The following is a 27,871-nucleotide window of genomic DNA, read 5'->3' on the forward strand; positions in this document are numbered from 1 at the left end:
AGATCTCAGCCTCCTGAGTAGAGTTACAAATGTGACCCACCAGTGCCAAGGTTCATTCGGTCCTTTTTTTAAAAAATATATATAAAAGACCAATAATAGCAGTATGTTATGCATCAATAGCAGCAACAGCTTTTCCAGGTTCTGCAGTCATCTGAACAAAATTAGACATCCAGCACATCCATTAATGACTTTTATATTCTTTTGGATAGGCCTTAACTACTTACGGTTATGTCCTACCAAAAGGACATAATAGCACAACACAACTCCAAAACAAAAACAGAGGAGGGAAAAAAACAGCAGGGTGCCCGTGCCTGTAATCCTAGCCATTCAGGAGGCTGAGATCTGAGGATAGTGGTTCAAAGCCAGCCCAGGCATTAAAGTCACCTGGAGACACTCATCTCCAATTAACCACTCAAAACCCGGAAGTGGTGCTGTGGCTCAACTGGTAGAGCGCTGGCCTTGAGCATAAAGAGACTCAGGGCCAGCGCGTACATCCTGAGTTCAAGCCCCACAACCGACACACAACAACAAAAACAGTTAACACAACTCCTCCGCTAACGCCAGGAGTTCCTCGCAACTTCCTGCCACTTCCACCACGGGTCTTCTTCCGTCCGGCGCTTGGCGCGTGTCCATGACGTCAGCAAGGCGCCGCACAGTGGATTCGGGCCGCGCCACCTCCGTGGCTGTCTGCCCCGCGCGCAGATGCGATTTTTTTTTTCGGTTCCGGAAGTCCGGGACACGTGACCGGGTGACAGTGCTCGCTTGGCTGCAGAGCTGGTTTTAGGTGCTCCGGCACGGGATGGCGGAGGCGCCTCCAGTCTCAGGTACTGTCCTGGCCCTCACGGGGCTGGTCCCCTCTCAGGGAGCGGCAGGATGATCAGGGATGAAGATATGGCTTCGGCCATTAGATATCGCGAGAGCGGCGCATGCCGGAGCTGAGGATCGTGGCTCTGAGGGGCCAAGCCACGCGCCTGGCGCGTACCGAGGTCCTCCACCATCTTCTCCTGGGTGGTGAAGCCCAAGCAGCTGGGTTTCTCGGGAAGGAGGGCTCGTCTCCGCGCCCAGCGAGGCGATGTGGGTGTCCTGGCCTCCCTCCACAGGGGTCATCCGGCCTTCCGAGGACCGCCTTGCCCCGGCCTCCGACGGGCGGGCGTCGGGCGGGTCGCCGGGACCATCGCGGCCTCGCGACTCCGCTGAGTTGGTGCCCTGTGCTTGGGGTGTGTGGCGGTGTGCGCGCGCGGGAGCAGAACGCTGGTGGCAGGAATCGCAGCCTGCCACCGACTTCGTGGTCGACTCTCACTTTCCTCATCTGTCAGTCGAGAGCAAAGAACTTTATTCCTGTGAAGGCTTCGGCCCTGTACTTTTTACCTGTTCCGTCCTTGTTAACTCTTCCTCTTGTGGAATTGCCTCTTGTGTGTAGAGAGCCTCATTTAACTTATATAACATCCATTTCAGTTTGCCTTCAGGGTGGATGGGAAGAGATCCCTGTTTTCCAAACTTGGTGGATGGCGACCAAAAAAAGAAACATTTTGCATTACTGTCTTGGTGCAACAGTACCTAAGTATAGAAATAAGCCACATGTTTTAAGAAGTACTGGCTTTAGTACCAGCAATAGTTTTTATTTTTCCCTTTAAAAAGATATTTATCACGGCCCACCTCATTGATTTGATTTTTATTTCTCACACTTTCTAAAAATCTGCAAGAACAGCACTTAACAGCATGAAAACACTGTTTAAGTTGTTGGTTTGATGCTGAATATTAGGACTCCAGTAAGACTGTATGTATTTTTTGTACTGGGTGGCAAGTAAAATGTATTTATTACTGCAAATCTCAAGTTTTACAAGTTGAAATACATACATTACTGATGTACCGTAAGTCCTGACATAAATATTAAGTCATCTTGGGTGTGAGAAAACTTTTTAGGTTGGTGTTTTGTTATTTTCTTCATCTAGTCCTTCCCCAGACCCATTAAACTCATTTCCTATCCTCATGCTTCTGATGCTTTTTTTTTTTTCCCTAAATAGAATTTTGAACTGGACCTTAATTTGCTAGGCAAGTGCTTGACCACTTGAGCCATGTTCCCTGCCTTTTTTTTTATTTTTCTATAAGGGCTAGTTTTTGCTTGAGGCTAGCCTCATATCACAGTCCTCTTGCCCCTCCCCTGGCAGCTGAAATGACAGGCACATACCTGAATGCCTAGCTCATTTGTTGAGACAAATAGGTCTCACTTTTTGCCCCCACTGGCTTCAAATTTCAATTCTACTGATCCCAATTAGTATGCACCACTATGCTTTAGTTCCTATTCCATGTTGTTAACTTAGTATCATCTCAAGCCTTCAACAAACAACAGTCTAATCCTGGAGTCTCTTTTCTTTGGCCGACTCTCCAATGCCATCTTTTCTCTGGACTTTACAAACTACCAGTTGGACCTCTTTTATTCTACTTTGTTCACCTGTGAGTCACCTGCCTGTTATCTTGGATCTCTGGACCCACTTATATTAATATCTATGCTTTGGTGAGGAGAAGTCCTATTTACTGAATAACTTCCTTTTAAAATAACAAAAGGAGTCTAATCTTTGCCTTGTTTTCTGATTTGTGTGTCCCTCCTGTCTTTTAAAGTGGACCTTTCTGAGGGCTTTGAGAGCTGTCTCTATTCTAGTGAAATATAAACTGTGATTAAGTGCATCCCTATCTGGATCAGTTCATTACTGTTAAACATGGAACACTCTTTTTTGCATACCTCCCAGACTAATCTGGACAAATATACTTACCATATGTTTGTCCCTCTCTCCAGCCTTGCTTCCTTTTTTATTTAATTAATTTACTTGTTATTATAGAGATTATGTACAGAGGGATTACAATTACATGAGTCAGGTCATGAGTGTATTTCCTTTCCTACAATGTCTTTTGTTCCCTCATTCTCTCCCAGTCCCTCCCTCTTATCTACACCCCCAAGTTGTATAGTTTAATTTCATTGATACTGCCTGCCTTGCTTCTTGAAGGAGAGAACTGTACCATTTACCCATTCTCATTTAAATTATCTCATGTTTTCAGGACATGTTGGCCACTTGCTGAATTTGTCTAATCCTTTTTTTTTTTTTTTTGGTACCAGTCCTGGGCTTGATCTTGGATTCTGTACACTGTCCCTGAATTTTTTTACCTCAGTGTTAGCATTTTGCCACTGAGCCCCAGATCCACTTCTAGCTTTTTGGTTAATTGGAGATAAGAGTCTCAACAAGCTTTATTTCCTTGCCTGCCTTCTAACTATGATCCTTAGAGCTCAACCTCTGAGTAGCTAAGATTACAGGCTTGAGCCACTACTGCCCAGCCTGCCTATGTGAAAGTGTTGAGGACAATTCCTAAATTAAGTGAGAGATTACTCTGACCTTTATGATCTCGTTCAGTTTGTCATTATGTTTCTATGGTATCCATTGCCTTGCCTCTATCAGTGTAGTGAGTGTAAAAGCCATATATTCTAAGGATTCTGAGTCTTTTAATATTCCATGGCCTTAAGCAACTTACTCTCGGTGTGCCATTTCTTATTAATGTAAAGACTAAATGAGTTAAAAAGTACTTGAGCTGGGAATGTGGCTTAGTGGTAGAGTGCTTGCCTAGCATGCATGAAGCCCTGGGTTCCACTCTTCAATACCACATAAACAGAAAAAGTAAGAAGTGGCAGTGTGGCTCAGGTGGTAGAGTGCTAGCCTTAAGTAAAAGAAGCTCCAGAACAGGGCGCAAGCCCTGAGATAAAGCCTCAGGACTGACAAAAAAAAGCAAAATACTTATAGTAATGTGTGGCATATACTGATGTGACTGTTCAATGTGAAATTATCCTCTCCCAAGTGCCTTGAACCCATCACATTCACAAGAAACAGTTTTAACTAACAGCCTGCTTTATACAGTGTCTTTAGAAAAAAAATTTTAGACATATCTTTGTCTTATGCATTTCTGAAAGTTAATTTCTTATGTCCTAGGTACTTTTAAATTCAATACAGATGCTGCTGAGTTCATTCCTCAGGAGAGAAAAAATTCTGGTCTAAATTGTGGGACTCAAAGACGACTAGACGCTAGTAGGATTGGCAGAAGAAATCATAGTTCATCACCTCCCTGTCATCTCTCCAGGCAAGTCCCTTATGATGACATCTCTGCTGTTCATCAGCACAATTATCCTTCTGGAAGTAAACCTAAGAGTCAGCAGGCTTTTTTCCATTCTTCTTTAAATAAATCACTCAAGAATCATGGTCTTCAGAATCAACCTTGGCAAAAGTTGAGGAATGAAAAGCACCATATCAAAGTCAAGAAAGCACAGGCGCTTGCTGATCAGACCTCAGATACAGCTAGGTTAGAAAGTGTGGCCAGATCTGAAAGTGGGACAAACCCCAGAGAGCACAGCCCTTCTGAGAATGAAAAGGAAGTTGTTAGTGCAGATCCCAGGGGAGCAAAACCCAAAAAAGCAGCACAATTTGTGTACAGCTATGGTAGAGGACCAAAAGTCAAGGGGAAACTCAAATGTGAGTGGGGTCATAGAGTGACTCCAAAACCTGAGGATGCTGGACCTGACAATACGAGACCTGTGGGGCTTTCCCATTCTGACTCTTCAGATATATCCAGTAGAAAGGGGGTATTGGATGGGTATGGAGCTAAACGAAATGAGCAGAGAAGATACCCCCAGAAGAGGCCTCCTTGGGAAGTAGAAGGGGCCAGGCCAAGACCAGGAAGGAATCTACCAAAACACGAAGGTCAACGACATACAAATGCAGGATCCAAACATATGACTCCCATTCCAAAGGATAATCTTAATGAAAGACCAACACAGTCTGCCTGTGACAGTGGAAATTTGGCAATCATCAATAAGTCTTCCAGAAGGGTTGACCAAGAAAAAAATGTTATAAAGAGGCAAGATCCTAAAGTGGTATCTTCTTTTCCTCGGGGCAAACAGAACCTTGTGCTCAAGAATGTGGAAACACATACAGGTAAATGTGTCTAGGTGTGTAAAAATAAACTTTTAGGGGCTGGGAAGGTAGCTCAGTGGTAGAGTGCTAGCCTTGCAAGCATGAGTCCCTGGTTTCGATTCCTCAGCACCACTTAAGCAGGAAAAGCCGGAAATGGCACTGTGGCTCAAGTGGTAGAGCCCTAGTCTTGAGCTGAAGAGCTTAGGGACAGTGCCCAGGCCCAGAGTTAAGGCCCCACGACCAACAAAAAAATAAACTTTTAATATTAGTTAAATCATATGCTCCTATAATTGAAAAAAAAACTAGGAACTACAAAGTTTATTTCTATTTTAAACCACCATCTGTCTAGGTCCTACTACTGTCCATTTCCTTTCTCCCCAGGAAACAATCATTAATTGGTTTTATATGAATCAAAAGCAAATATGAATATAATTTTTTCCCAAATAGGGAGAATTTTTTAAAATGTAGATACAGGTGCTATAGATACATTTTTTTGGGGGGGGGTCTGGTCGTGGGGCCTGAACTCTGGGCCTGGGCACTGTCCCTCAGCTCTTCAGCTCAAGGCTAGCGCTCTACCACTTGAGCCATAGTGCCACTTCTGGCTTTTTTCTTTTTGCTTATGTGGTGCTGAGGAATCGAACCCAGGGCCTCAGGCATGCAAGGCAAGCGCTCTACCACTGAGCCACCTTCCCAGCCCCTGTAGATACATTTTTGAGTTATGAAAGCAGAATGGGGGCAATAACATCCCTGTCTCTACTGGATCCAATCTGCCTCACCTCATCTGTCTGCTCAGGTGCAACAATTCAGTTTCACTGTCTCTTAATCTCTCAGCTCATCTCTAACACATCTTGAAAATTCTGTCCTTGCTCTGCTTCCTTTCAAGCTTCTTAGCATTTGGACGTTCTGTCTTCTAATTTCCTCACCAGTTCATTTTCTGTCACCTCTCTTATTCCCTGGAATCTGTACTGTTTTGTCTTTCTATGCAGGTGGATGCAGCTCCGTTTGTCTAGAGTTCCTACCATGCATCTCACTTCACTGATGAATTCCTTTTCCATTGTGTTTTCTTTCTTTAGTTTGTGTGTGTGTGTGTGTGTGTCCTGAGATATGAACTCAGGGTTTCATACTTGCTAGGCAAGTACTCTCCTACTTGAGCCATATCTCCAGCCCCAGTCCTTTCTGCTTTTCTTAGGTATTTTTCAAATAGAGTTTCACAGTCTGCCCAGCCTTGGCCTCAGAACACACACAGAATACACCCAGGGGTAGCCCTATCTATTTCTCAACTGTAGGTAGGATTGTAGGTTTGAACTACATTCCTCTTGTTTTTGTTGAAATGAGGTCTTTCTAACTTTTTGTCTGGTTTAATTTGAACCTCAATTGTTCCTATCTTCTCCCAAATATCTGTTATTATAAGCATGTGTCACCATGCCTACATCGGTCATTTTTTACTAATATTTCACAAGCTAGTTCAGTGATATTCAAGAACCTATTCTCACCCCTATAGGTCACATTCATCTCTTCTAGCCAGTTACACACTCACTTTTCTGTTCAGAGCTTAACACTGGAAACCATTGTTTATGTGTCCATTAGTCTGTAAACCTCCCCTGGTCTATAAGCCACTTAAGTGTGAGTATTGTACTTTTCAGAATACATGTAGTTGTTGTGTGGTTCTGATTATTAAGGCGGTTCATCCTTACATTGAACTGAAAACTTTCTTATAAAGAACAACATAACAATTAAGTCCTTTTTTTTTTTAATGTCCAAAACCAGGACTCAGTATCTGACACTTTGATTCATTGGCTAGCACTCTGTCAACTGAGCTAAACCTTCAACCCTAAGCAACTAAATCCTTACAGCTTTCTTCCTCCTCGCTTCAAATCAGTCTCATCCCTCATTTTTTCCCTGAGTTTGTAATTTCATCAAGGCTAAATAACTAGTTGGTGTACACTTGTAATCCTAGCACTTACAAGGCTGAGGCAGGAAGATTGTGAGATCAAGGCCAGCCTGAACAGAAAAGTCTGTGAGATTCTTATCTCCAATAAAAATACTACATAGTGGTACCTTATTTTAAAATATTAAAAAGACAAAATAACTTAATTCTGCCAGCTCTTCCTCATGAACTGTTATCATTTTGATTCCTTTTGTTTAGTTCAGGCTATAGCCTTACCCATAAAGTTACTGAGCTTTTTTGTTGTTGTTGGTTGTGGGGCTGGCTTGCTTGCTTGCTTTTCTTTTCCTTTCTTTTCTTTCCCTTTTTCTTTTCTTTCTTTCGGCTAGCATTCTACCACTTGAGCTACAGCTTTACTTCCAGCTTCTGGATAGTTAATTGGAGATGAGTCTGTTACAGAGTTTCCTGTCTGAACTGGCTTCAGACTATGATCCTCAAATCTTAGCCTCCTGAGTGGTTAGGGATGACATGAGCCATCTGCACCTAGCTCTGGAGTTCTTATTGTATATTTTATTTATGTATGTATTTATTATGTATTTTGGAGGCAGAGTCTGGCTATATAGTCTAGGCTGGCCTTCAACTCATAATCTTCCTGCCTCAGCCTCCCAAGTGCTGGGATTATAGGCATCCAGATTTAGGTTTCCCTTTAAGCCAGCCACACAAAATGGTCCTTATTTCATGCATTCTCTACCTGGGTAGGGAAAGCTATTCCAAAAACTTTGGCGAAACCTTTAACTTTCAGGACAAATTAAAGAAACACTAATTTGATCCTTTATACCTTCATTTACCAAATACTTGTTGCTAGATACTAGAAACCCTATCTTGAGCCCTGCCCTCACACGTCCCTTCCCCTCTGGTCACAGACTTTGTAGTTATAGTCTTAAGATTTTCTGTATTTCTCTTCCCATATCTCCCTACTACTTTCCTCCCTCCTTCCCTTCCTCTTCCTGTCGTTTTTCCTTCCTGTTTTGTTACTGAGGATTGAATCTGGGGGACCCCAAGCTTACCTACCAACTGTGTCAAGACCCCAGTTCTTTGCTTTAATCTTGGTGTTGAAATAGGATTTTACCAACTTTGTTGAGGCTGGCCTTGAACTTACAGTTCTCTCCCCTTCATCTCCCAGGTAGCTGAGATTACAGGGTCAGCTTTATGGGCAAAATGAGTTTCCTTCAGTAGAAGCAAACTACATGTGAAATTTAAAAGACAGGAGTTTCCTTAATTTTTACATTAAATTGAACAACCAGAAAGTAACAATAACTTAGGAGAAACAATATTATGGAATGATTAAATGTGAGTTTTTCATTTAGATGAATTTGAATTTTTTCTTTTCGAAGTTTCCAGTCATATGACCTTTGGACAAGTGATCTATGTATTCTGGGTCTCAGTTTCTTCACCTATAAAATAGTATGTGCTCCAGGCACCAGTGGCTCATGCCTATAATCCTAGCTACCCAGGAGGCTGAGATCTGAGGATCAGAGTTTGAAGCCAGCCCAAGCAGAAAAATCTATGAGACTCTTATCTCCAATACACGACTTCGAAAAAGCCAGAAACAGTACTGTGGCTCAAGTGGTAGAGTGCTACCTTGAGCACAAAGAGGCTTAAGGACAGTCCCTAGACCTTGAGTTCAAGCCCCCCAGACTTGGAAGTGAATAAAGATAGCTATTTCTTCAGGAGAGAGTCTGGGAGTTTGTTTTGTTTTGTTTTTTCCTTCCTTCTCTGCACTGTGTGTTGCCATGTTGCCCATGTTGGTCTTAGGCTCATAAGCTCAAGTGATCCTTTGCCTCAGCTTCCTGAGTAGCTGGGACTATAGGCATGTGCCATGCACCTAACTTAATCTGAGAGGATCTTATGATGTTGTATTCAGTCTCTCACTAAATGGTGAGTTTCTTCCATCAGAGACTTGTCTCTCCTTCAATCTGTAACCCCACTACGAGGTGCCAAACATATCTTCATTGAATGAATTACCAGTTTTTAGAACAACTGTTGAAAGTGTTGTTAAAATTTACAGGCTTACAGCTGACCACTGTAGTTTAATGAACCCTAACTATGGTTTTAGTTGCTTCAGAGATTGCAAGGCAAAATCCCACAGCAGTGTCCAGAGCGTGTTCAAGCTCTGTTACAAATGCTGTAAGTAGCATTTGACTACTCTGCTGTCTTCCTGGGCAGCTTCTTAGGAATTTTTTTTCTCAATTACAGGATTCGTCATGTAAATATCTCCTTTATATATCTTCTACTTCAGCATATTCCTGTCCCATCTTTGCCTCAAGATCTGAATATCCATCCTAGATAACCCTTTCTTGTTTTTTTTTTCTTGCCTGTTAATCCGTTATAATTTATTAGCTGTACAGTAGTAGATCCTTCTCCTCCCCATCTTTCAACCCCATTTCTTGTTTTGTTTTTTAAAATAGGTTCTCTAGTTGAACAGCTAACTGCAGAAAAATATGAGTGCATGGTATGCTGTGAATTGGTTCGAGTCACAGCCCCAGTGTGGAGTTGTCAGAGCTGTTATCATGTGTTTCATTTGAACTGCATAAAGAAATGGGCCAGGTCTCCAGCGTCTCAAGCAGGTCAGTTATCTCTCAGCAGTTTTAATCTCAGCCTTTTGGTACATTCAGGTTATAAATATGTCTTTGTAGATACTATGTAATTATTTTAAGTACTTTATCTGCAAGTAGAATATGTTGCTATGATCACATGTTTCAGGTGCAGCTAAACTATGGTAAGCTGGACACCAATGGCTCACACCTATGAACCTAGTTAATCAGGAGATTGAGATCTGAATGCCAGCCTGGATAGAAAAGTCCCCGTGAGACTTATCTCCAATTAACCACTCAAAAACTGGAAGTGAAGCTGTGGCTCCAAGTGATAAAATGCCAGCCTTGAGCAAAAGAGCTCAGGTACAACACCCAGGCCCTGAGTTCAAGCCCCATGACTGACCAAAAAAAAAAAAGAGTAGAGTATGGTAAAATCAGTCACTGTTAGTGAAAATGGAGACTTTCACCCAAGTATAACTATAGAAAGTACTGATTATATAATTTGCTTTAGAAATGTATGCAGATCCATTGTTTCACTTACCCTCAGGATGTTAAACTTGTTTTGGCCTTTCACTAATCTGCATAGTATATTATAGGCTTGTCCTAAAGTGTAGTAGTATTAGCCACGTAGTGGTGGTACATGCTGTAATCCTAGGTACTTAGGAGACTGAGATCTGAGGATTAAGGTTTGAAGCCAGCTCTGGCAGGAAAGTCCTTGAGATTCTTATGTCAAAAAGCTGGAAGTAGAGCTATGGCTCAAATGGTAAAGCACTAGTTTTGAGCAAATGTGCCTCTGATCATACAAAATAGTATATTGAAATTAACTCCTTTTGAAGCCTGCTCAGGCAGAAAAGTCCCCTGAGACTTCTATCTCCAACTAACCACTCAAAAACCAGAAGTGGCCTTGTGGTGCAAGTAGTAGAGCAGTAGGCCTTGAATGCAAGAGGCTCAGAGACAGTACCCAGGCACTGAGTTCAGGCTCCACAACCAACAACAACAAAAGACTCTCACAGACTTTCCTGCATAGGCTGGCTTTGAACTGCAATCCTCAGATCTCAGCCTGAGTAGGATTACAGGTATGAGCCACCGGCTCTCAGTTTTCTTTCCTTTTTGTTTTGTTTGTTCGTTTATGTGTCTTTGGGAGTATAAGGGGAGCCCCAGAAATGGAGGGACAAAGGGTGAACAAATACAGCAATGGTACTCACTGCACACTATGTTGAAATAAACTTTACAACATGTGGGTGGGGTTGGGAGGGAAATACTGGGAGAGAGCAAGGGAAGGGAAGACATTGTCCAAAAAGAAATGTTGTTTTGTTTTGGGGTTTTATTTTTTGTTTTTGTTTTACCAGTTCTGGGGCTTGAACTCAGGGCCTGAGCCTCTCTGTGCTCAAGGCTAGTGCTCTACCACTTGAGCCACAGCCCACTTCCAGCTTTTTCTGGTTATGTACTATTGAGGAATGGAACCCAGGGCTTCATGCATACTAGGCAAGCACTCTACCACTAAGCCACATTCCCAGCCAAGAAATGTACTCTTTACCTGACTTCTGTAACTTTAAGCCCTCTGTACATCACCTTTATAATAACAATAAAAAAATTATTTTTTGGGGGGGGGTCCAGTTGTGGGGCCTGAACTCTGGGCCTGGGTGCTGTCCCTCAGCTCTTCAGCTCAAGGCTAGTGCTCTACCACTTGAGCCATAGCGCCACTTCTGGCTTTTTTCTATTTGCTTATGTGGTGCTGAGGAATCGAACCCAGGGCCTCAGGCATGCAAGGCAAGCGCTCTACCACTGAGCCATCTTCCCAGCCCCTAATTTATTTATTTATTTATTTTTTTTTTGCCAGTCCTAGGGCTTGAACTCAGGGCTTAGGCATTTTCCCTGAGCTACTTTTGCTCAAGGCTAGCACTCTACCACTTGAGCCACAGTGCTACTTCCAGCTTTTTCTGTGTATGTGGTACTGAGGAATGGAACCCAGGGCTTAATGCATGCTAGGCAAGCACTCTTACTACTAAGCCACATTCCCAGCCCCAAAAACAAAAAAAAATTTTAAAAAGTGTAATATTATTTATGGATAATGTAAATATACTTATCAACGTATTATTTATGCTTTTTTATAATTCAAAACATCTGAAAGTTGAACTCAGGGCCTGGTTGCTGTCCTGGTTGCTGCTGAGCTCTTTTTGCTCAAAGCTAGCACCCTACTACTTTGAGCCACTGTGCCACTTCCTTTCTTTTTCATGCTGGTACTGGGGCTTGAACTCAGGGTGGTGTTCTATCACCTGAACCACACTACCACTTCTGGAGATGAGCCTGAAGATTTGTCTGCTTGGGCTGGTTTTGAACCATAATTCTCAAATCTTAGCCTCCTGAGTAGCTAGTACAGGCATGAGTCACCAATGCTCAGCTCACCCTTTTTTTCAAACCAAGATTCAAATAATGTTAACATTAGAAATAGTTGGGCATGGCTGGGTGCTTGTGGCTCATGCCTGTAAAATCCTAGCTACTCAGGAGGCTGAGATTTGAAGATCACAGTTCAAAGCCAGCACGGGCAAGAAACTCTGTGAGGCTCCTATCTCCAGTAAACCACCAGAAAACTGGAAGTGGCGCTGTGGCTCAAGCAGTAGAGCACTCACCTTGAGCTGAAGAGCACAAGGATAGCACACAAGCCCAGAGTTCAAGCCCCAGAACAGACCAAAAAAAAAAAGAAAAGAAATAGTTGAGCATGACCAGGGGAAAAAAAAATAGTTGAGCAGTGTAGATAGCTTATTCACTGTATCTAAAAGTCCTTAAAAGCTGAAATCCTGTACTTAAGCAAAGCATTCATTACTGTGGATTTTTTCTTAAATGTCTGATACATTCAACTTAGAAATTACTACCTTTGGTTGCATGGCTCATGCCTGGAATCTTAGCCATGCAGGAGGTTGAGATCTAAGGATGGTTCAAAGCCGGCTTGGGCAGGAGAGTTCATGCAACTCTTTTTTTTTTTTTGGGGGGGGGTCCGGTCATGGGGCCTGAACTCTGGGCCTGGGCGCTGTCCCTCAGCTCTTCAGCTCAAGGCTAGTGCTCTACCACTTGAACCACAGCGCCACTTCCGGCTTTTTTCTTTTTGCTTATGTGGTGCTGAGGAATCAAACCCAGGGCCTCATGCATACAAGGCAAGCGCTCTACCACTGAGCCACCTTCCCAGCCCCTCATGCAACTCTTATTTCTAATAAATCACTAAAAAGCTGAAGTGGAGCTGTGGCTCAAGTGGTATAACACTAGCTTTGAACACAAAATCTCAAGGACAGTGCTCTGGTCTGAGTTCTCAGGACCAGCACACACATGAAAATAAATAAATAGGGCTGGGAAGGTGGCTCAGTGGTAGAGGGTAGAGTGCTTGCCTTGCATGCATGAGGCCCTGGGTTCGATTCCTCAGCACCACATAAGCAAAAAAGAATAAAACCCGGAAGTGTCGCTGTGGCTCAAGTGGTAGAGCGCTAGCCTTGAGCTGAAGAGCTGAGGGACAGCGCCCAGGCCCAGAGTTCAGGCCCCATGACCGGACCTAAACAAACAAACAAACAAATAAAATATATAAAAAGCTACACTGTTGAAACAAAGGTAGTAATTTCTTTTTATTTTTTTTTCTTGCTGGTCCAGGGGCTTGAACTCACACTGGTTTTTGTGCTCAAAGCTAGTACTTTACCACTTGAGCCACAGCTTCACATTCAGCTTTTTGGTGTTAATTAGTGATAAGAGCTCATAGACTTTCCTGCCTGGGCTAGCTTTGAACTGAGATTCTAGAATTACACGTATGAATCTCACCAGTATCCATCTATAGATTTAAATTTTTAAAATTTACTTGTGCTTTTTGTAACAAGGGTGCTGGAGATTGACCTTGAGACTTATATAGGCTATGCATTCACTCTTACTACTGAGCTACACTCCTAGCCATCCTTGTGCTTCTGAAAGAAAATTTACTTAATGTACTCTTGTTTCTTATGACAGATGGCCAGAGTGGTTGGCGGTGCCCTGCCTGTCAGAATGTTTCTGCACATGTCCCTAATATCTACACTTGTTTCTGTGGTAAGCTTATTTGCATACACTGGGGCATCATTCACTTTATACATTGTACCTTAGTTCTCATTCAAGGAGAGGTAGTCTTCTGGTCTTGTTTTACTTGAAAGATATGAGTCTGTAAGAGCATATGCTTGTGGTCTATGGCCCAACTAGTTACGGCCTTGATGTTTTTGGCAGGCTGTTAGGAAGATGGACTTTCTTATTATGCCAACCAGACTCATGTTGCTTCTGAATTGTGGACCTGGCCTCCTTATCTTAGCTTGATAACAGAGCTGACAAGGAGACAAAGGCAGGTATTAATTAATGTGGGCGCTTCAGCCCCAACTCTAGCAGAGTTGATATTTTGTGTATAGTCAACATGAGTGATGGTAGGATTGATTTCAATCGAAGAAATAATTTGTCTTTAAAGAGAGATTTTTCTATAAACCAGCATTTTCTTAATTTTTCTACTCTTGCATCCTCCCTCTATGGATTATTTCTTCTTGTTTTTTAATCCCTTGGTTCCTATGTATTAGGAAAAGCTTTCTTTAATGCAAATGCTTATTGGATACTGCCAGCCTGTTTATGTGTTTTTTGTTTCCTTCCTGACTTTTAATAACTAACCTTTACCATCTAGTTGATTTTTTTCAGATTTTGTTTCTTAACTATTAGTCTTCCTACTGAAACCATTGCAGTTTTGCTTCTGTCCTCATTGCCTCCCTGAAATCATTCACAGTTACCAGAAGCCCCTCCCTGGCTATGCATAGGGCTGATTTATAATTTCTTAACATTTTTGTAAGCCTAACTGTCAAAAATGTTCAGGGCATTTGTTGTTGCTGTTGCTTTGTTTTTGGGTGTGGTGGTACTGAGGATCAAGCTGAGGATGTCATGCATGCCAGGATACAGCCCTTACACACTCCTTTTCTTTAAATTCTCATCCACTTCTCATTCAGAGTTGGACCCCAAATTCTCTCTTCCCAAGGAAGCTTCATTTTGTTACTTCTTTTCTCTTTTGGCCTCTCTTTTATTTGGAATCTACTGGTTTTATATGTCTTATTGCCAAAATCTGAGCCTAAAAGATAATTAAATTGGTATTAGTTGAGGGAATAAATAATCTTGAATAAAAAATATCCCGACAGTTGAATCAGAAGTCATTGGAAAGTGACTTAATTATCTTAAAATATTTTAAATATAAAGTTCCATAATATAATTAAAAATCTTGTTAAAGGCTTCACTGGCAAGTTAAATAAGAGACTCTAAGAAGGCATAAGAATTTAAGATGAGGGCTGGGAAGGTGGCTCAGTAGTAAAGTCCTTGCCTTGCATGCATGAGGCCCTGGGTTCGATTCCTCAGCACCACATGAGCAGAAAAAGACGGAAATGGCACTGTGACTCAAGTGGTAAAGCACTAGCCTTGAGCTGAAGAGCTCAGGGACAGTGCCCAGGCCCAGAGTTCAGGTCCCACAACTGACCAAAAAAAGAATTTGAGATGAAGGTGAAAGTAAGGAGACTGGGTTATGCTTTCCCTAGAAAACTGGCCCTTGATTTCCCCTGATTGTTTCCCTAGGTGGTTTGCTTTTATTTAATACGTCTATTAAGTTTAAGTGTCCTCATCTGGTTTGCTTTGCTTATATTTAACGCCTTTACTAAATTAACGCGTCCTCATTGTTTTTCTTATGTATAACACTTGTAGGTTTAATTCCTCACACCTTATGTGATTTTTGCCTATATAAGCTTTGTGCTAGCTGCTAGCTCCTGGTCTCTGAGACGAGAGTCCAGCAGCAGTTCTCTGGCTTTCCAATAGACTCACAAAAATTTAGCCTCTTAAGTGGTGGCGTCTTTGTTTCTTGCAACTGAGTTTCCTTACAACAGTTGTCATTTTTGAATATGTGAATTGATTCCTCAAGAACAAGAAGTGTGCCACAATTTTATCTTTCCACCTCTGTACTAAATCTAAGGCAGGCCTCGGTAAAGATTCATACAGTGACATTGACTATGAAATTATAGCCCTTTGCCTACTTTATAGCTACCATATAGGAAATTTTTGTACTTTCCTCTTAGAGCATACTTCTCCTCCTTTCTTAATACTTTCCCTCCTTCCTTCTTTTCCTTTCTTTCTCTTTTTCTTCCCACTTCCCCTACTCCCTTTCTCCTCCCTTCCTTTCTTTCTTTTCTTCCTTCTCTCCCTTCTTCCCTCCCTCCCTTTCTTCCATCCTTCCTTCCTTCTTTGCTTCCTTCCTTCATGTTCTAGAGATCAAGCCCAGGACATAGTTCTCTACCACTGAGCTATATCTCCCAGCCTTCTTCACTTACTTCTTTCTCATCTCTCTCAAATATATTACTTTGTAAGTCCAGGGGTCCATTTATTGAAGGTTTAGCTAATACTTATCATAGTTTTATCATCTTAGGTTGTATTCATTAGACAGAACAGCATTTTCATAAGTAAAAATGTCTTTATTTTCAGGTAATCTAGAATTTAATATTTATTGTGTTTGGTGAAGTTTTGGTAACATTCAGCCATTTAAAAAAATTAGGATGTGAAATAATGCATTCATTACACTAATAAAAACTACACTTAAGGTTCATACTGTCTACATATATAGTACTGTTTAGAGATGAGGACATAGTTTCAATTTGTAGCATTGACTCTCTGATCTAATATGTTTTAGGCAAGGTAAAGAATCCTGAATGGAGCAGAAATGAAATTCCACATAGTTGTGGTGAGGTTTGTAGAAAGAAGCAGCCTGGCCAGGATTGCCCACATTCCTGTAACCTGTAAGTTGGAATGCTAGACCTCTGGGGATTCCTGGTACACATGCTTTGCTGATTGTTTTGAGTACACATACCTGGTTAGCATCTAACAGGTTGGGGTAAAGAGTAATAGGATACTATTTACTGAACAATTACTCTATACCAGGCACTCTATGTAAGTTAACCTGAGCTTTACCACAGCTCAGTGATCCTCACAGATGCTCAGAAAAGCATCTTGCCCAGTATCACAATTATAGAACATAATGGAGCTGGAATTTTTCAATCCAGTGTTTTTTTAACTGTATTAAATTGCTGGCTTTGTGTGTGTGCGTGTGTGCTTGTATGTGCATGCACCAACATTAGGCATTGAATTCAGTACCTCTCATTTCTGGCTTGGCTTTTTTGCTCAAGGCTGGTGGTACTCTTATCACTTGAGTGGTGCGTTTAGTTCTACAATGCTTCTAAAAAAGAACTAAGACTCAGATATTTTATCCCTCAGTGATCTCCAGATTCAAGAGGAAGTATAGGATGGCCAGGAGAAAAGGCATTTGTGTAGTATCTTGTCTGTGTCTTGTCTAGTATCTTGTCTTTTTATTTTATTTCATTTTATTTTTATTTTTTGTTGATCTGGGCCTGAAAGCTGTCTCTCAGCTCTTCAGCTAAAGGCTAGTGCTCTACCTCCTGAGCCAGAGCATCACCTCCTATCTTGTCTTTTTAGACTGTGAGTCCTTCCCTACAGTAAATAGCCAGTTTTAGAATGTATCCACTTAGCATCTAAATAAGTGGTAGTACTAGTATTAGTAGTAGTAACAGGCTCAGAGAGAAACTCATAGAGTTGATCAGTTACAAATGAAGAAGAAAAAAATTTCTGCAAGCTTTGACCTTGTGTATACAGAGTTAAATCTTGGATCTGAGTCATTTAAAATAGTTATGTGACCTTGGACAAGTTAACTTCTCTAAGCCTGAGTTCTGCATCTGTAAAATAATGTTGCTATGAGTAATACTCACATGATTCTGTGAAAATGGAAAAAAAATAATGCACGTAGAGGCTTGGTACAGAGTCTTTCAAGTGGTTAAAAAAAATGGTAATGTTTATTAACAGAATCTAAGAGCTAGGTACTGGTGACTCACACCTGTAATCCTAACTATTCAGGAGGCCAAGATCTGAGGATTTTGGTTCAAAGCCAGCCTGGGCAGGAAAGTCTGTGAGACTCTTATCTCCAATTAGCCACCAGAAAACCAAAAGTGGTGCTGTGGCTCAAAGTGATAGAGTGCTAGCTCTGAGTGAAAAAGCTTAGGGACAGGGCTCAGGCCCTGAATTCAAGTCCTACAATTGACAAAAAATAAAAATATAAGAGTAAAACAAGCACAGAGGGTTATTGCACTATTTCTGCTACATGGAGCTGGGGAAGATATTGGACTAGAGCCTCGTGATTGATCAAGTAAAGGTGATGGTGCCTGGGAATCAGCTGTGGGATAGAGCTGTTTTAGACTTGGCTTAAACAGCGTGGCCCACAATCTGCTGGGCAGGTAGAGGCTGACTGCTTCCCTGGGACCTTCTTCCTTTGGAACTTATTTACTAAGATTGTTCCTTTCTCTAGCTGGCATTTTAAATAAATTTAGTGAAAAGAAAATATTCTCTTCAAAGTATTTGCAGAAATGGGCTCTGGTTCTAACAATCAGAGAACATCGAAAGATTCTAGTCAGTACTGTGCCAGAAGAGAACTAATGTCCTCAAACATACTCATTTACACTTATCAGGACTCAGAAAGGACAATGACTTCTTTCTCCATTTTCATTTGTTCCAGTTTGTCCTGAAGTTCTCTAGAGCAGTGTTCATTACCCCTGGCTATGTATTACAATAATTTAAAAACATCATTCGCTATCTCAGAGCAATTAAATCAGAATCTCTATGGGTGTTTTCTGAACTTCTCCGGGTGTCTCTGTGTGTGTTATGGTGGTACTGCTGCTGTGGATCACTCAGGACCTTGCATATACTATTCTAAGTGATAGTCTACCACTGTTAAATCCCCAGCTACCTCTGTAGTTTTAGAAGCTCTTTAGGTGATTTCAATTTGTAGTGAAGTTAAGAAAACCTAGAATTGAGATTGGGAACGTGGCTTAGTGGCTTCATGCTTGCCTAGCATGCATGAAGCTCTGTACCACATAAAGCTCAATACCACATAAATAGAAATGGCACCATGGCTCAAGTGGTAGAATGCTAGCATTGAGCAAAAGAAGCTTAGGGACAGTGCCCAGGTCCTGAGTTCAAACCCCAGGACTGGCAAAAAAAAAAAAAAATCCTAGAACTGAGTTCAGGTCTTAAATTTTTGAGATTACCTCTATATAATCTGACCCACAGTTTGTCATTTAAAATTATTTAAATTGTTCCATCTGAAAGAGTTGAAACATACCATATGACATATAATTAGTGAAAATGATTGTCATCTTTAAAGAAACATGCTTTTGTCTTCAGTGGTCTGTGAGGGATTACCTTAGAAGACTAAGCTCTCTTTCCTGGATTGTTTCCACTGCTCAAACTTTTTTCTTGTGCCAGTCTTGGGGCTTGAATTCAAGGTCTGGGAACTGCCCCTAAACTTTTATGCTCAATGCTAGTGTTCTATTACTTGAGCCACAGCTCCACATCCAGCTTTTTTGAGTAGCTAATTGGAGATAAGAGTCTCATGGACTTTCCTGCCCAAGCTGGGTTTGACTGTAGATCCTCAGATCTCAGTCTCCTGAGCAGCTAGGACTTAGATTACAGGTGTGGTTCCCTGGCACCCAGCCTCAACCCTTCTTTAAGAGTTACTATTGTTGGTTTAGGAGTTACATATAAAGCCAAATACCCAGTCAGACTACTTTATAAATATGTTTGGCTTTTTTTTAACTTCAAATTCTATTACCCAGGCCATTACTTAGATGTGCCTCATACTGATTTTTAATTCTGACAGGTTTATTATACTTTGCCATCACTTAGAATGCTTGTCTCCCAAAAGAGTTCTTGTAAAAGGTCCCAAAATGTAAATAGTGATACTTTTGAAGCAGTATGCACACTTTAAGTTATATATGTATTTGAAAATACAAATTTTATTTGTTTTTTTTTATTGTTCTCTAATATAAAAAAATTCTCCGGCTGGGAAGGTGGCTCAGTGGTAGAGCGCTTGCCTTGCATGCATGAGGCCCTGGGTTCGATTCCTCAGCACCACATAAGCAAAAAGAAAAATGCCGGAAGTGGCACTATGGCTCAAGTGGTAGGGCTCTAGCCTTGAGCTGAAGAGCTGAGGGACAGCGCCCAGGCCCAGAGTTCAGGCCCCATGACTGGACCTAAAAAAAAAAAATTCTCTTCAGATGTCTAATTCTGACATGTAATATATTACTGAGCTCAGGTCTACTCATGACACCTGCCTCTTCCATCTCTTTGTTTCTTACCAATGTGTCACCTCATATCAACCTATCACTGCTACTCTGTTGTTGCTCTGTTGTTTGGATATTACTTCACTAGCTGATGTATATAGTTCTCTTAAACTAAGTAGATTTTCTCAAACTCTGATCTTGTATAGGATTCCCAATACTAGTCTGCCAATCAATTGAGTGGCAAGCTAAATTATTTTTTTCCTTCTTTCCTTTCTTCTTTCCCTCCCTCCCTTCTTTCTATCTTTCCCTTTCTCCCTCCCTCTCTCCATTGTTCGTTTGAAACAAGATCTTGATATATATCCCAGGATGGCTTTAAACTCAATCCTTCTGCTTCAGCCTCCCAAGTGCTAGGATTATGGATGTGGTCCACCATTGCCTGGCTTATTTCTTTTTCTTTTTCTTTTTTTTTTTTTTTTGCTTGGCAGTGCTGGAGATTAGACCCAGGACTTCCATATACTAGGCAAGTGTTCCACAGCTGAAGGGCGAGAGGCACATTCCCTGGATAGACCTAGTCCATATTTGAAGAACATCATTGTTGAATGTTAGACCTATATAAAACCAGTGTTTTGTGATTCCCTTGATTCTGTTTTGACTTAGGCTTTGTTTTTCTGGCTTAATACTCCAAAATGATAATGTTGTCTGTCTGTCCTGCATAAAAATACAATTGCTAACACGGTGCCAGTGGCTCATACCTCCTAGCTACTCAGGAGGCCAGCATCCAGAAGATCATGGTTTGAAGCCAGCTTAGCCAGAAAAGTCCAAGAGTTCTATCACCAAAAAAATAAGCAGCAAAAAGCTGGGTTGGAGGCATGGCTCAAGTAGTCGGCTGAGCAATAGCAAAACCCTGAATTCGAACCCTGGTTCTGCCAAGAAGAAAATAATAATTGCTTTATTTAGGTTAATCAAGTTTAGAAATACACGGAAATATTTCATGGTACGTTTGTTTGCTGCCATGTTTACAATAGGATCCAGTTGAGGAAGCTTTGTTTTGGTTCGGGTACATGGGTATGATTTACATTGAAGCCTTTCTTTTTTAGTCTCTGCCATCCTGGACCATGCCCACCCTGCCCTGCTTTTATGACTAAGACATGTGAATGTGGACGGACCAGGTAAAGATACATTTGCACTTCCCAGAAAACCTCAGTTTCTACAGAATGCATGATTTACTTGTGAATTTTTAAAGTAAAAACAATAGTAATTTGGTTTTTTTTAAATGGTAGGTATAAATAAAGTCATCCCTTGGTATCCATGGGGAATTTTTTCCCAGGACATCTGAGGGTTAAAATTCACAAATTATCTATCCTTTAATCATCTTTATATATTCTATATTAATACAGTATAGATAACTTTTTAGCTACTAGCTAGGCTGAGGTCTGAAGGTCATGTTCAAAGCTAACTTAGGCAGGAAAAGTCCATGGAAAAGTCCATCTCCAGTTAGCCACCAAAAAGCTGGAAGTGGAGCTGTGGCTCAAGTGATAGAGCAAAAAAGCTCAGAGATAGTACCTAGGCCTTGAATTCAAGGCCCCAGACTACAAAAATAACAAATCTATATACATTCAGTACACACAATTAAAAAAAATATTAGGCTGGGCACTGGTGGCTCACACCTAGAATCCTAGCTACTCAGGGGGCTGAGATCTGGGGATTGAGGTTCAAAGCCAGCCTAGGCAGGAAGTTCATGAGATTCTTATCTCCAACTAATCACAGAAAAAAGTGGAAAGTTGTGTTGTGGCTGGGAGAGTACTAGCCTTGAGCAAAAGGAGCCCAGGGACAGGTCCCAGTCCCAAAGTTCAAGCCTCAAGACCAGCAAAGAAAATAAAAATTAAATTAAAAAAATATATTGTTGATCTGCTCTTGTTGAATCTATGTATTAAGAAATCTTAGGGGTCTGGGAAGGTGGCTCAGTGGTAGAGTGCTTGCCTTGCATGCATGAGGCCCTGGATTCAATTCCTCAGCACCACATAAACAGAAAAAGGCGGAAGTGGTGCTGTGGCTTAAGTGGTAGAGCTCTAGCCTTGAGCTGAAGAGCTGAGGGACAGCGTTCAGGCCCATAGTTCAAGCCCCACAACCGACCCCCCAAAAAAAAATCTTTAGATACACAGAGCTAGCTTTAATACTTTTTTTATTTTAGAGGGTTTTTTTTTTTTTTTTTTGCCAGTCCTAGGGCTTGAACTCAGAGCTTAGGCACTGTCTCTGAGCTTCTTTTGCTCGAGGCTAGCATTCTACTACTTGAGCCACAGCACCACTTCAGCTTTTTCTGTTTATGTAGTACTGAGGAATTGAACCCAGGGCTTCATGCATATGAGGCAAGTGCTCTACCACTAAGCCACATCCCCAACCTTAATACTTTTCTTTTTTTTTTTTTTTTGGTCTGGTCATGGGCCTGGGCGCTGTCCCTCAGCTCTTCATCTCAAGGCTAGCGCTCTACCACTTGGGCCACAGCACCACTTCCGGCTTTTTTCTTTTTGCTTATGTGGTGCTGAGGAATCAAACCCAGGGCCTCAGGCATGCAAGGCAAGCGCTCTACCACTGAGCCACCTTCCCAGCCCCCCCCCCAACCTTAATACTTTTCTATAAATAGTTTCTTGTAATCCTTGATTCTCTTTTGCAATCTTATAATTGGTGAAGTTCTATGCACAGTAAAGTAGTAAGATTACCTAATTCAGGGGCTGGGAATGTGGCTTAGTGGCAGAGCACTTGCCTAGCATGCATGAAGCCCTGGATTCAATTCCTCAGTACCATATAAACAAAAAAGTCCAAAAGTGGCACTGTGGCTCAAGTGGTAGAGTGCTAGCCTTGAATAAAAAAAGCTCAGGGACAGTGCCCAGGCCCTGGGTTTAAGCCCAGGATGGGAGGGAAAAAAACTATCAAATTCAGATGAAATGTCAAGGTGACAGGAATTTTTTTTGGGGGGGTGGGGGGGTTGGAAGGGGCCAGTGGTGGGCTTGAACTTAGGGCCTGGGTATTGTCCCTAAGCTTTTTGGCTCAAGGCTAGTGCCCTACCACAGTGCTACTTCCGGTTTTCTGGTAGTTAATTGAAAAGTCTCACAGATGTTCCTGCCTAGGCTGGCTTGTAACTGCAATCCTCAGATCTCAGCCGCCTGAGTAGCAAGGATTACAGGTGTGAACCAGCAGGAATTTTAGATTGACATATTTATATCTACTTTCTATAGACACACAGTCCGCTGTGGCCAGGCTATCTCAGTCCACTGTTCTAACCCATGTGAGAATATTTTGAACTGTGGTCAACACCACTGTGCAGAGCTGTGCCATGGGGGTCAATGCCAGCCTTGCCGGATCATATTGAACCAGGGTAAGCAATGCTTGGGGACTTCTGGAATTACATGGTATGTGAATTGCATTGCAAGTGAAAAGCCACAGGGACAGTGCTCATGCCCTGAGTTCAAGTACCACACAATCCATGGTGTCCATCATGGGCTTAGGAACCAGATAGTATCCTCTTAGTCTAGAGGTGTTCACAGTAACGTGTTCTTGGGATATGCTACATTGGCATAATGAGATATTGGTAAATAGTCCTTTTTATTCCTGTGTAAAACTTCATGTGTATAAATCACATTAATTTCTGCATCGTCTGATCACCACTTGACCAAAGAGCATTTTGTGTCATCTTATAGATTGTCAGGAGTATTTCACGAACACATTCAGGCTACCAATCTTTTGTTTTGTAATTGTCTCTTCTAGTATGCTATTGCGGCAGCACTTCCCGAGATGTATTATGTGGAACAGACATAGGAAAATCTGATGGATTTGGAGACTTCGGCTGTTTAAAGATATGTGGCAAGTAAGGTTTTTACATTTTCCTCAGAATGCAGCTTTTTTAAAAACAAAACAGTTATTTAATAGTCTTGTTTTTCTTAATAGGGATTTGAAATGTGGAAGCCATACCTGTTCTCAAGTGTGCCACCCTCAGCCTTGTCAGCCTTGTGCACGGCTTCCCCATCTAGTGCGCTGCTGCCCTTGTGGCCAGACTCCTCTCAGCCAATTGCTAGAACTTGGAAGCAGTGGTCGGAAAACATGCATGGATCCTGTTCCCTCATGTGGAAAAGTGTGTGGCAAGCCTCTGCCTTGTGGTTCTTCAGGTAACTAGTCAGCATAAAATGGCTTTAAAAGTATTCATGTAAATGTTTAGCAGCAGTGACACACTCACAAAGGAGTATTAAGATTCACTTATAGGATAGGGGGTTCTTGTAAATATTGTTATTGAATTTGTGTGGGTACTTTTCCTCCTCGAAACATTCTTGGGAAAATGACATCTCTCCAATTTAGGTATTTTATTTATTATCAACTTGGTAACTGTAGGATGCTATGCCTCAGGAGAATTATGTCTCTTATCAGCGTACTCTGTTGTATCCACCCTCTAAACTTTTACTAATCCAGGGTTCAGCAAGTGTTTAAATGCTTTTTTCTATAATAGGAACATGCAAAAACAATTGGGTGGGATTTTTGAGAACTATAAAGGTTCTAATAAAATAAAATTTCAGCCAGTTAGACCATTCAAAGAATGTCATTCTCTATAGGTGAATTTTCCATGTAGCTGAGAATAAACCCTTTTGATGAACATAATTTTGGATGAACATGGTTCAGAAATTCTCTACCTATGGTCTCAGATTTGTCATTTTCACATTCCTCTTACCCTCAATACAATGGTGGTCTCAGGGCCTGCTGAGGTGTCTCAGGCTGCTTTTCCCCATACCAATATGTACTTTGAATTTTTTTTTTTTAATGATTGTTGAGCTTTTTGTTGTTTTTGCTTGCCAATACTTTTTTTCTTTTTGAGTTTTTTTGTTGTTTGAACTGGGACTTGAACTTGGTACCTAATGCTTGCTCATTGGCTGGCACTCTACCAACTGAGCCACCCTTCCAACCCCTTGGCAATACTTTTTGTGTACTTGTTTGCCAATATTTAGTGTTTCCCCTTCTAATTTGTGATTTCCAGTTATTTGGATATAGTAACCAGAAAAGGTTTACTAGAATTGGGCCTGTGAGTTTCCAGCTGAACCTTTGTGACTCTGTCTTTGAAGAATGTACATAGGTGGTTTTTTATTTTTTGTTTTTTGTTTTTTTGTTCAATTGTGGGGCTTGAACTCTGGATTTGGATGCTGTCCCTGTGCTCCTCAGCTCAAGAAGAGTGCTCTACCGCTTGAGCCACAGTGCCACTTCCGGTTTTCTAGTGATTTTTATTAGAGATAAGAGTCTCACAGACTTTCCTGCCCTAGCTGGCTTTGAACCGTGATCCTCAGATCTCAGCCTCCTGAGTAGCTAGGATTACAGGCGTGAGCCATAGGCGCCCAGCTACATAGGTGGTTTTATAGTGACTTGACAATGTCTTGTTAATGTGTAAATTAATTGGGAAAAAGAAAAGTCAGCAACAGATCAAACAGAAAAAAACTCTTCAAACTAATCATGTGTCTCTTTTGCTAGAGCCAGGCAGCTTTGGCTTCCATTTATTTATTTATTTATTTATTTTTTGGGTCCGGTCGTGGGGCCTGAACTCTGGGCTTGGGCGCTGTCCCTCAGCTCTTCAGCTCAAGGCTAGCACTCTACCACTTGAGCCACAGCGCCACTTCCGGCTTTTTTAAGTATTAACAGGATCAGTTAAAATAGTGACTTTAAAACAGTGTGTATAGAAGAGAAATGCTCTAGTGTTTTAATATGTTTAGTTGTGTTTAGTCCATTTTCTCTTCGTTCTGTCTGCCACAAAAATGGATATTTGAAATGGAGATCAGATATCTTCTAAATCAAGAAGAGTTCTTTTCATAAAGAACATGGATGAATATGGTAAGAATTTCATGTATATTGAATGCCCGGAAATCCTCTGCTGAATTGCAGGTAACTGTTACTAACAGACGCAGGGGCTGGACAAAACCAGATAACAAATCAAAGCATTCAGATTTATTTAAAAATCTTGAGCCTGTGGCTCACACCTGTAATCCTAGCTACTCAGGAGGCTGAGATCTGAGGATCGCAGTTCAAAGCCAGCCCGGGCAGGAGAGACCGTGAGACTCCTATCTCCAATAAACCACCAGGAAACCGGAAGTGGCGCTGTAGCTCAAGTGGTAGAGCGCTCGCCTTGAGCTGAAGAGCTGAGGGACAGCACCCAGGCCCAGAGTTCAAGCCCCATGACCGACAAGAAAAAAAAAAGTATAAATGTTTTAGGGCTGGGAAGGTGGCTCAGTGGTAGAGCGCTTGCCTTGCAAGCTAAGGGACAGTGCCCAGGCCTAGAGTTCAGGCCCCACGACCGGACCCAAAAAAAAAAAAGAGAAAGAAAATAGTTCAGCTAGGTGCTGATGGCTCACATCTGTAATCCTCGCTACTCAGGAAGCTAAGATCTGAGGATCACGGTTTGAAGCCAGTCTGGACAGAGAAGTCCCTGTGAGATTCCAATTAACCACTCAAAAACCAGCAGTGATACTGGGGCTCAGAGTGGTATAGCACTTAGTCTTGAGCATAATTGCTCAGGGACCACACCCAGACCCCAAATTCAAGCCCCACAACTGCAAAAAATAAAAGAGTTCAAACTCAAGGGAAAAAGGCTATAAAACCAGCAGTGATACTGGGGCTCAGAGTGGTATAGCACTTAGTCTTGAGCATAATTGCTCAGGGGCCACACCCAGACCCCAAATTCAAGCCCCACAACTGCAAAAAATAAAAGAGTTCAAACTCAAGGGGAAAAGGGTGAAAATGTTCAGTAGTCGAGCTCAAAATAAAACAGACACACACACACACAAATGTTCAATAGTCGAGCTCAAAATAAAACAGACACACACACACACACACAAATGTTCAGTAGTTGAGCTCAAAATAAAACAGACACACACACACACATACCCCAAAAAGAAAGGAAAAGAAAACAGTTTAAGCCAAGTGCCAGCAACTCACACCTGTAATTCTAGCTACTTAGATGGCTGAGATCTGAGGATCACAGTTTGAAGCCAGCCCAGGCAGGAAAGTCCATGAGACTTATTTCCAATTAGTCACAGAAAAAAACTGGAAGTGGCACTGTGGCTCAAGTGGTAGAGTGCTAGCCTTGAGGAAAAGGAGCTTAGGAACAGTGCCCTAGCCCAGAGTTTAAGCCCCAGGACCAGCAAAAAAGAAAAAGAAACAGTTTTTTAAAACTCTAGTGACAAATATTATTAAAGGAATAAAAATGATACAATATATATATACAAAATGCTGATTTAATATAAAAGAAAGCAGTAAAGGAGGAAAAGAATAACAAAAGAGACTGATAATGCACAGAAATTAAAACAGCAGACATAGATCCAGCTATATCAGTAATAATATTAAATGTGAATGTGTTAAGCAAAAGCAGAAGTTTAGACTGGATTTCAAAACAAAGCACCAAACTGAATTACCTGTTATCTTCAGGAAACAGACAGTAGAGTCAATGATACAAAGAGCCTGAAAGTTAAAGGATGGAAAGAATACAACAATAGTATTCATAAGAAAAAGACTTTAGTGAGCCGGGTGCTGGTGGCTTAGGCATATGTAATCTTAGCCACTCAGAAGTTTGAGATCTGAGGATCGTGGTTCAAAGCCAGCCTAGGCAGGAAAGCCTGTGAGAGTCTTACCTCCAATTAACCCCCAGAAAACCAGAAGGGGAGCTGTGGCTCAAAGTGGTACAGCACTAGCTTTGAGCAAAAGAGCTCAGATACGGTGCCCAGGCCCTGAGTTCAAGCCCCACAACTGACAAAAAGACTAAGTGATCCCTAAAGGGTCCTTGAAAGAGACTTGTTCTTAACCTAATATGGATCATAACTTCAGTGTTATCCCTAAATAACTTTCTGAGTTAAGAGAATTTCAGTGATGCCATCCTTAAATACAATTTTAGGAGATCTGAGTCTAATCTGGAGAATGGAGGCCTAAAAAAGGTCAAAAGATCTATTCTTATACAAAGCAACATGCATGCCAAAGCATATTCCTGTGACTAATGGAATAATCAGTCTGTAAAGGCCCATCCTGCTGGATAGAGAAGATGGGGGAGCGGGAGGGGCCTGGTAAGCGCAGGGAGGCTGGGAATGTGGCTTAGTAGTAGAGTGCTTGCCTAGCATGCGTGAAGCCCTGGATTCGATTCCTCAGTACCATATAAGCAAAATAAGCTGGAAATGATGCTGTGGCTCAAGTGAGAGTGCTAGCCTTGAGCAAAGAAGCTCAGGGACAGTGCCCAGACCCTGAGTTCAAGCTCCAGGACTAGCAAAAAAAAAAAGAGAGAGAGAGAGA

At 41.7% G+C, this 27,871-nt stretch overlaps 1 protein-coding gene across 1 annotated transcript in view; it reads left to right on the forward strand.

Annotated features, from left to right (window-relative positions):
• The first annotated feature begins 746 nt into the window (after positions 1–746).
• Positions 747–27,871, forward strand: part of Nfx1 (nuclear transcription factor, X-box binding 1) — a 52,242-nt gene continuing 25,117 nt past the window's right edge. The window contains exons 1-10 of the mRNA XM_013026566.1: positions 747–824; positions 3,975–4,973; positions 9,306–9,464; positions 13,416–13,493; positions 16,135–16,240; positions 20,668–20,739; positions 22,804–22,943; positions 23,333–23,432; positions 23,513–23,730; positions 24,559–24,632. Of these exons, the coding sequence (XP_012882020.1) occupies positions 800–824; positions 3,975–4,973; positions 9,306–9,464; positions 13,416–13,493; positions 16,135–16,240; positions 20,668–20,739; positions 22,804–22,943; positions 23,333–23,432; positions 23,513–23,730; positions 24,559–24,632 (1,971 nt within the window). The 5' untranslated portion in view covers positions 747–799. The remainder of the gene's footprint in view (positions 825–3,974; positions 4,974–9,305; positions 9,465–13,415; positions 13,494–16,134; positions 16,241–20,667; positions 20,740–22,803; positions 22,944–23,332; positions 23,433–23,512; positions 23,731–24,558; positions 24,633–27,871) is intronic.

This window comes from Dipodomys ordii, unplaced genomic scaffold (genome assembly GCF_000151885.1).
Source record: "Dipodomys ordii isolate 6190 unplaced genomic scaffold, Dord_2.0 Scaffold95, whole genome shotgun sequence".
NCBI lineage: Eukaryota > Metazoa > Chordata > Mammalia > Rodentia > Heteromyidae > Dipodomys > Dipodomys ordii.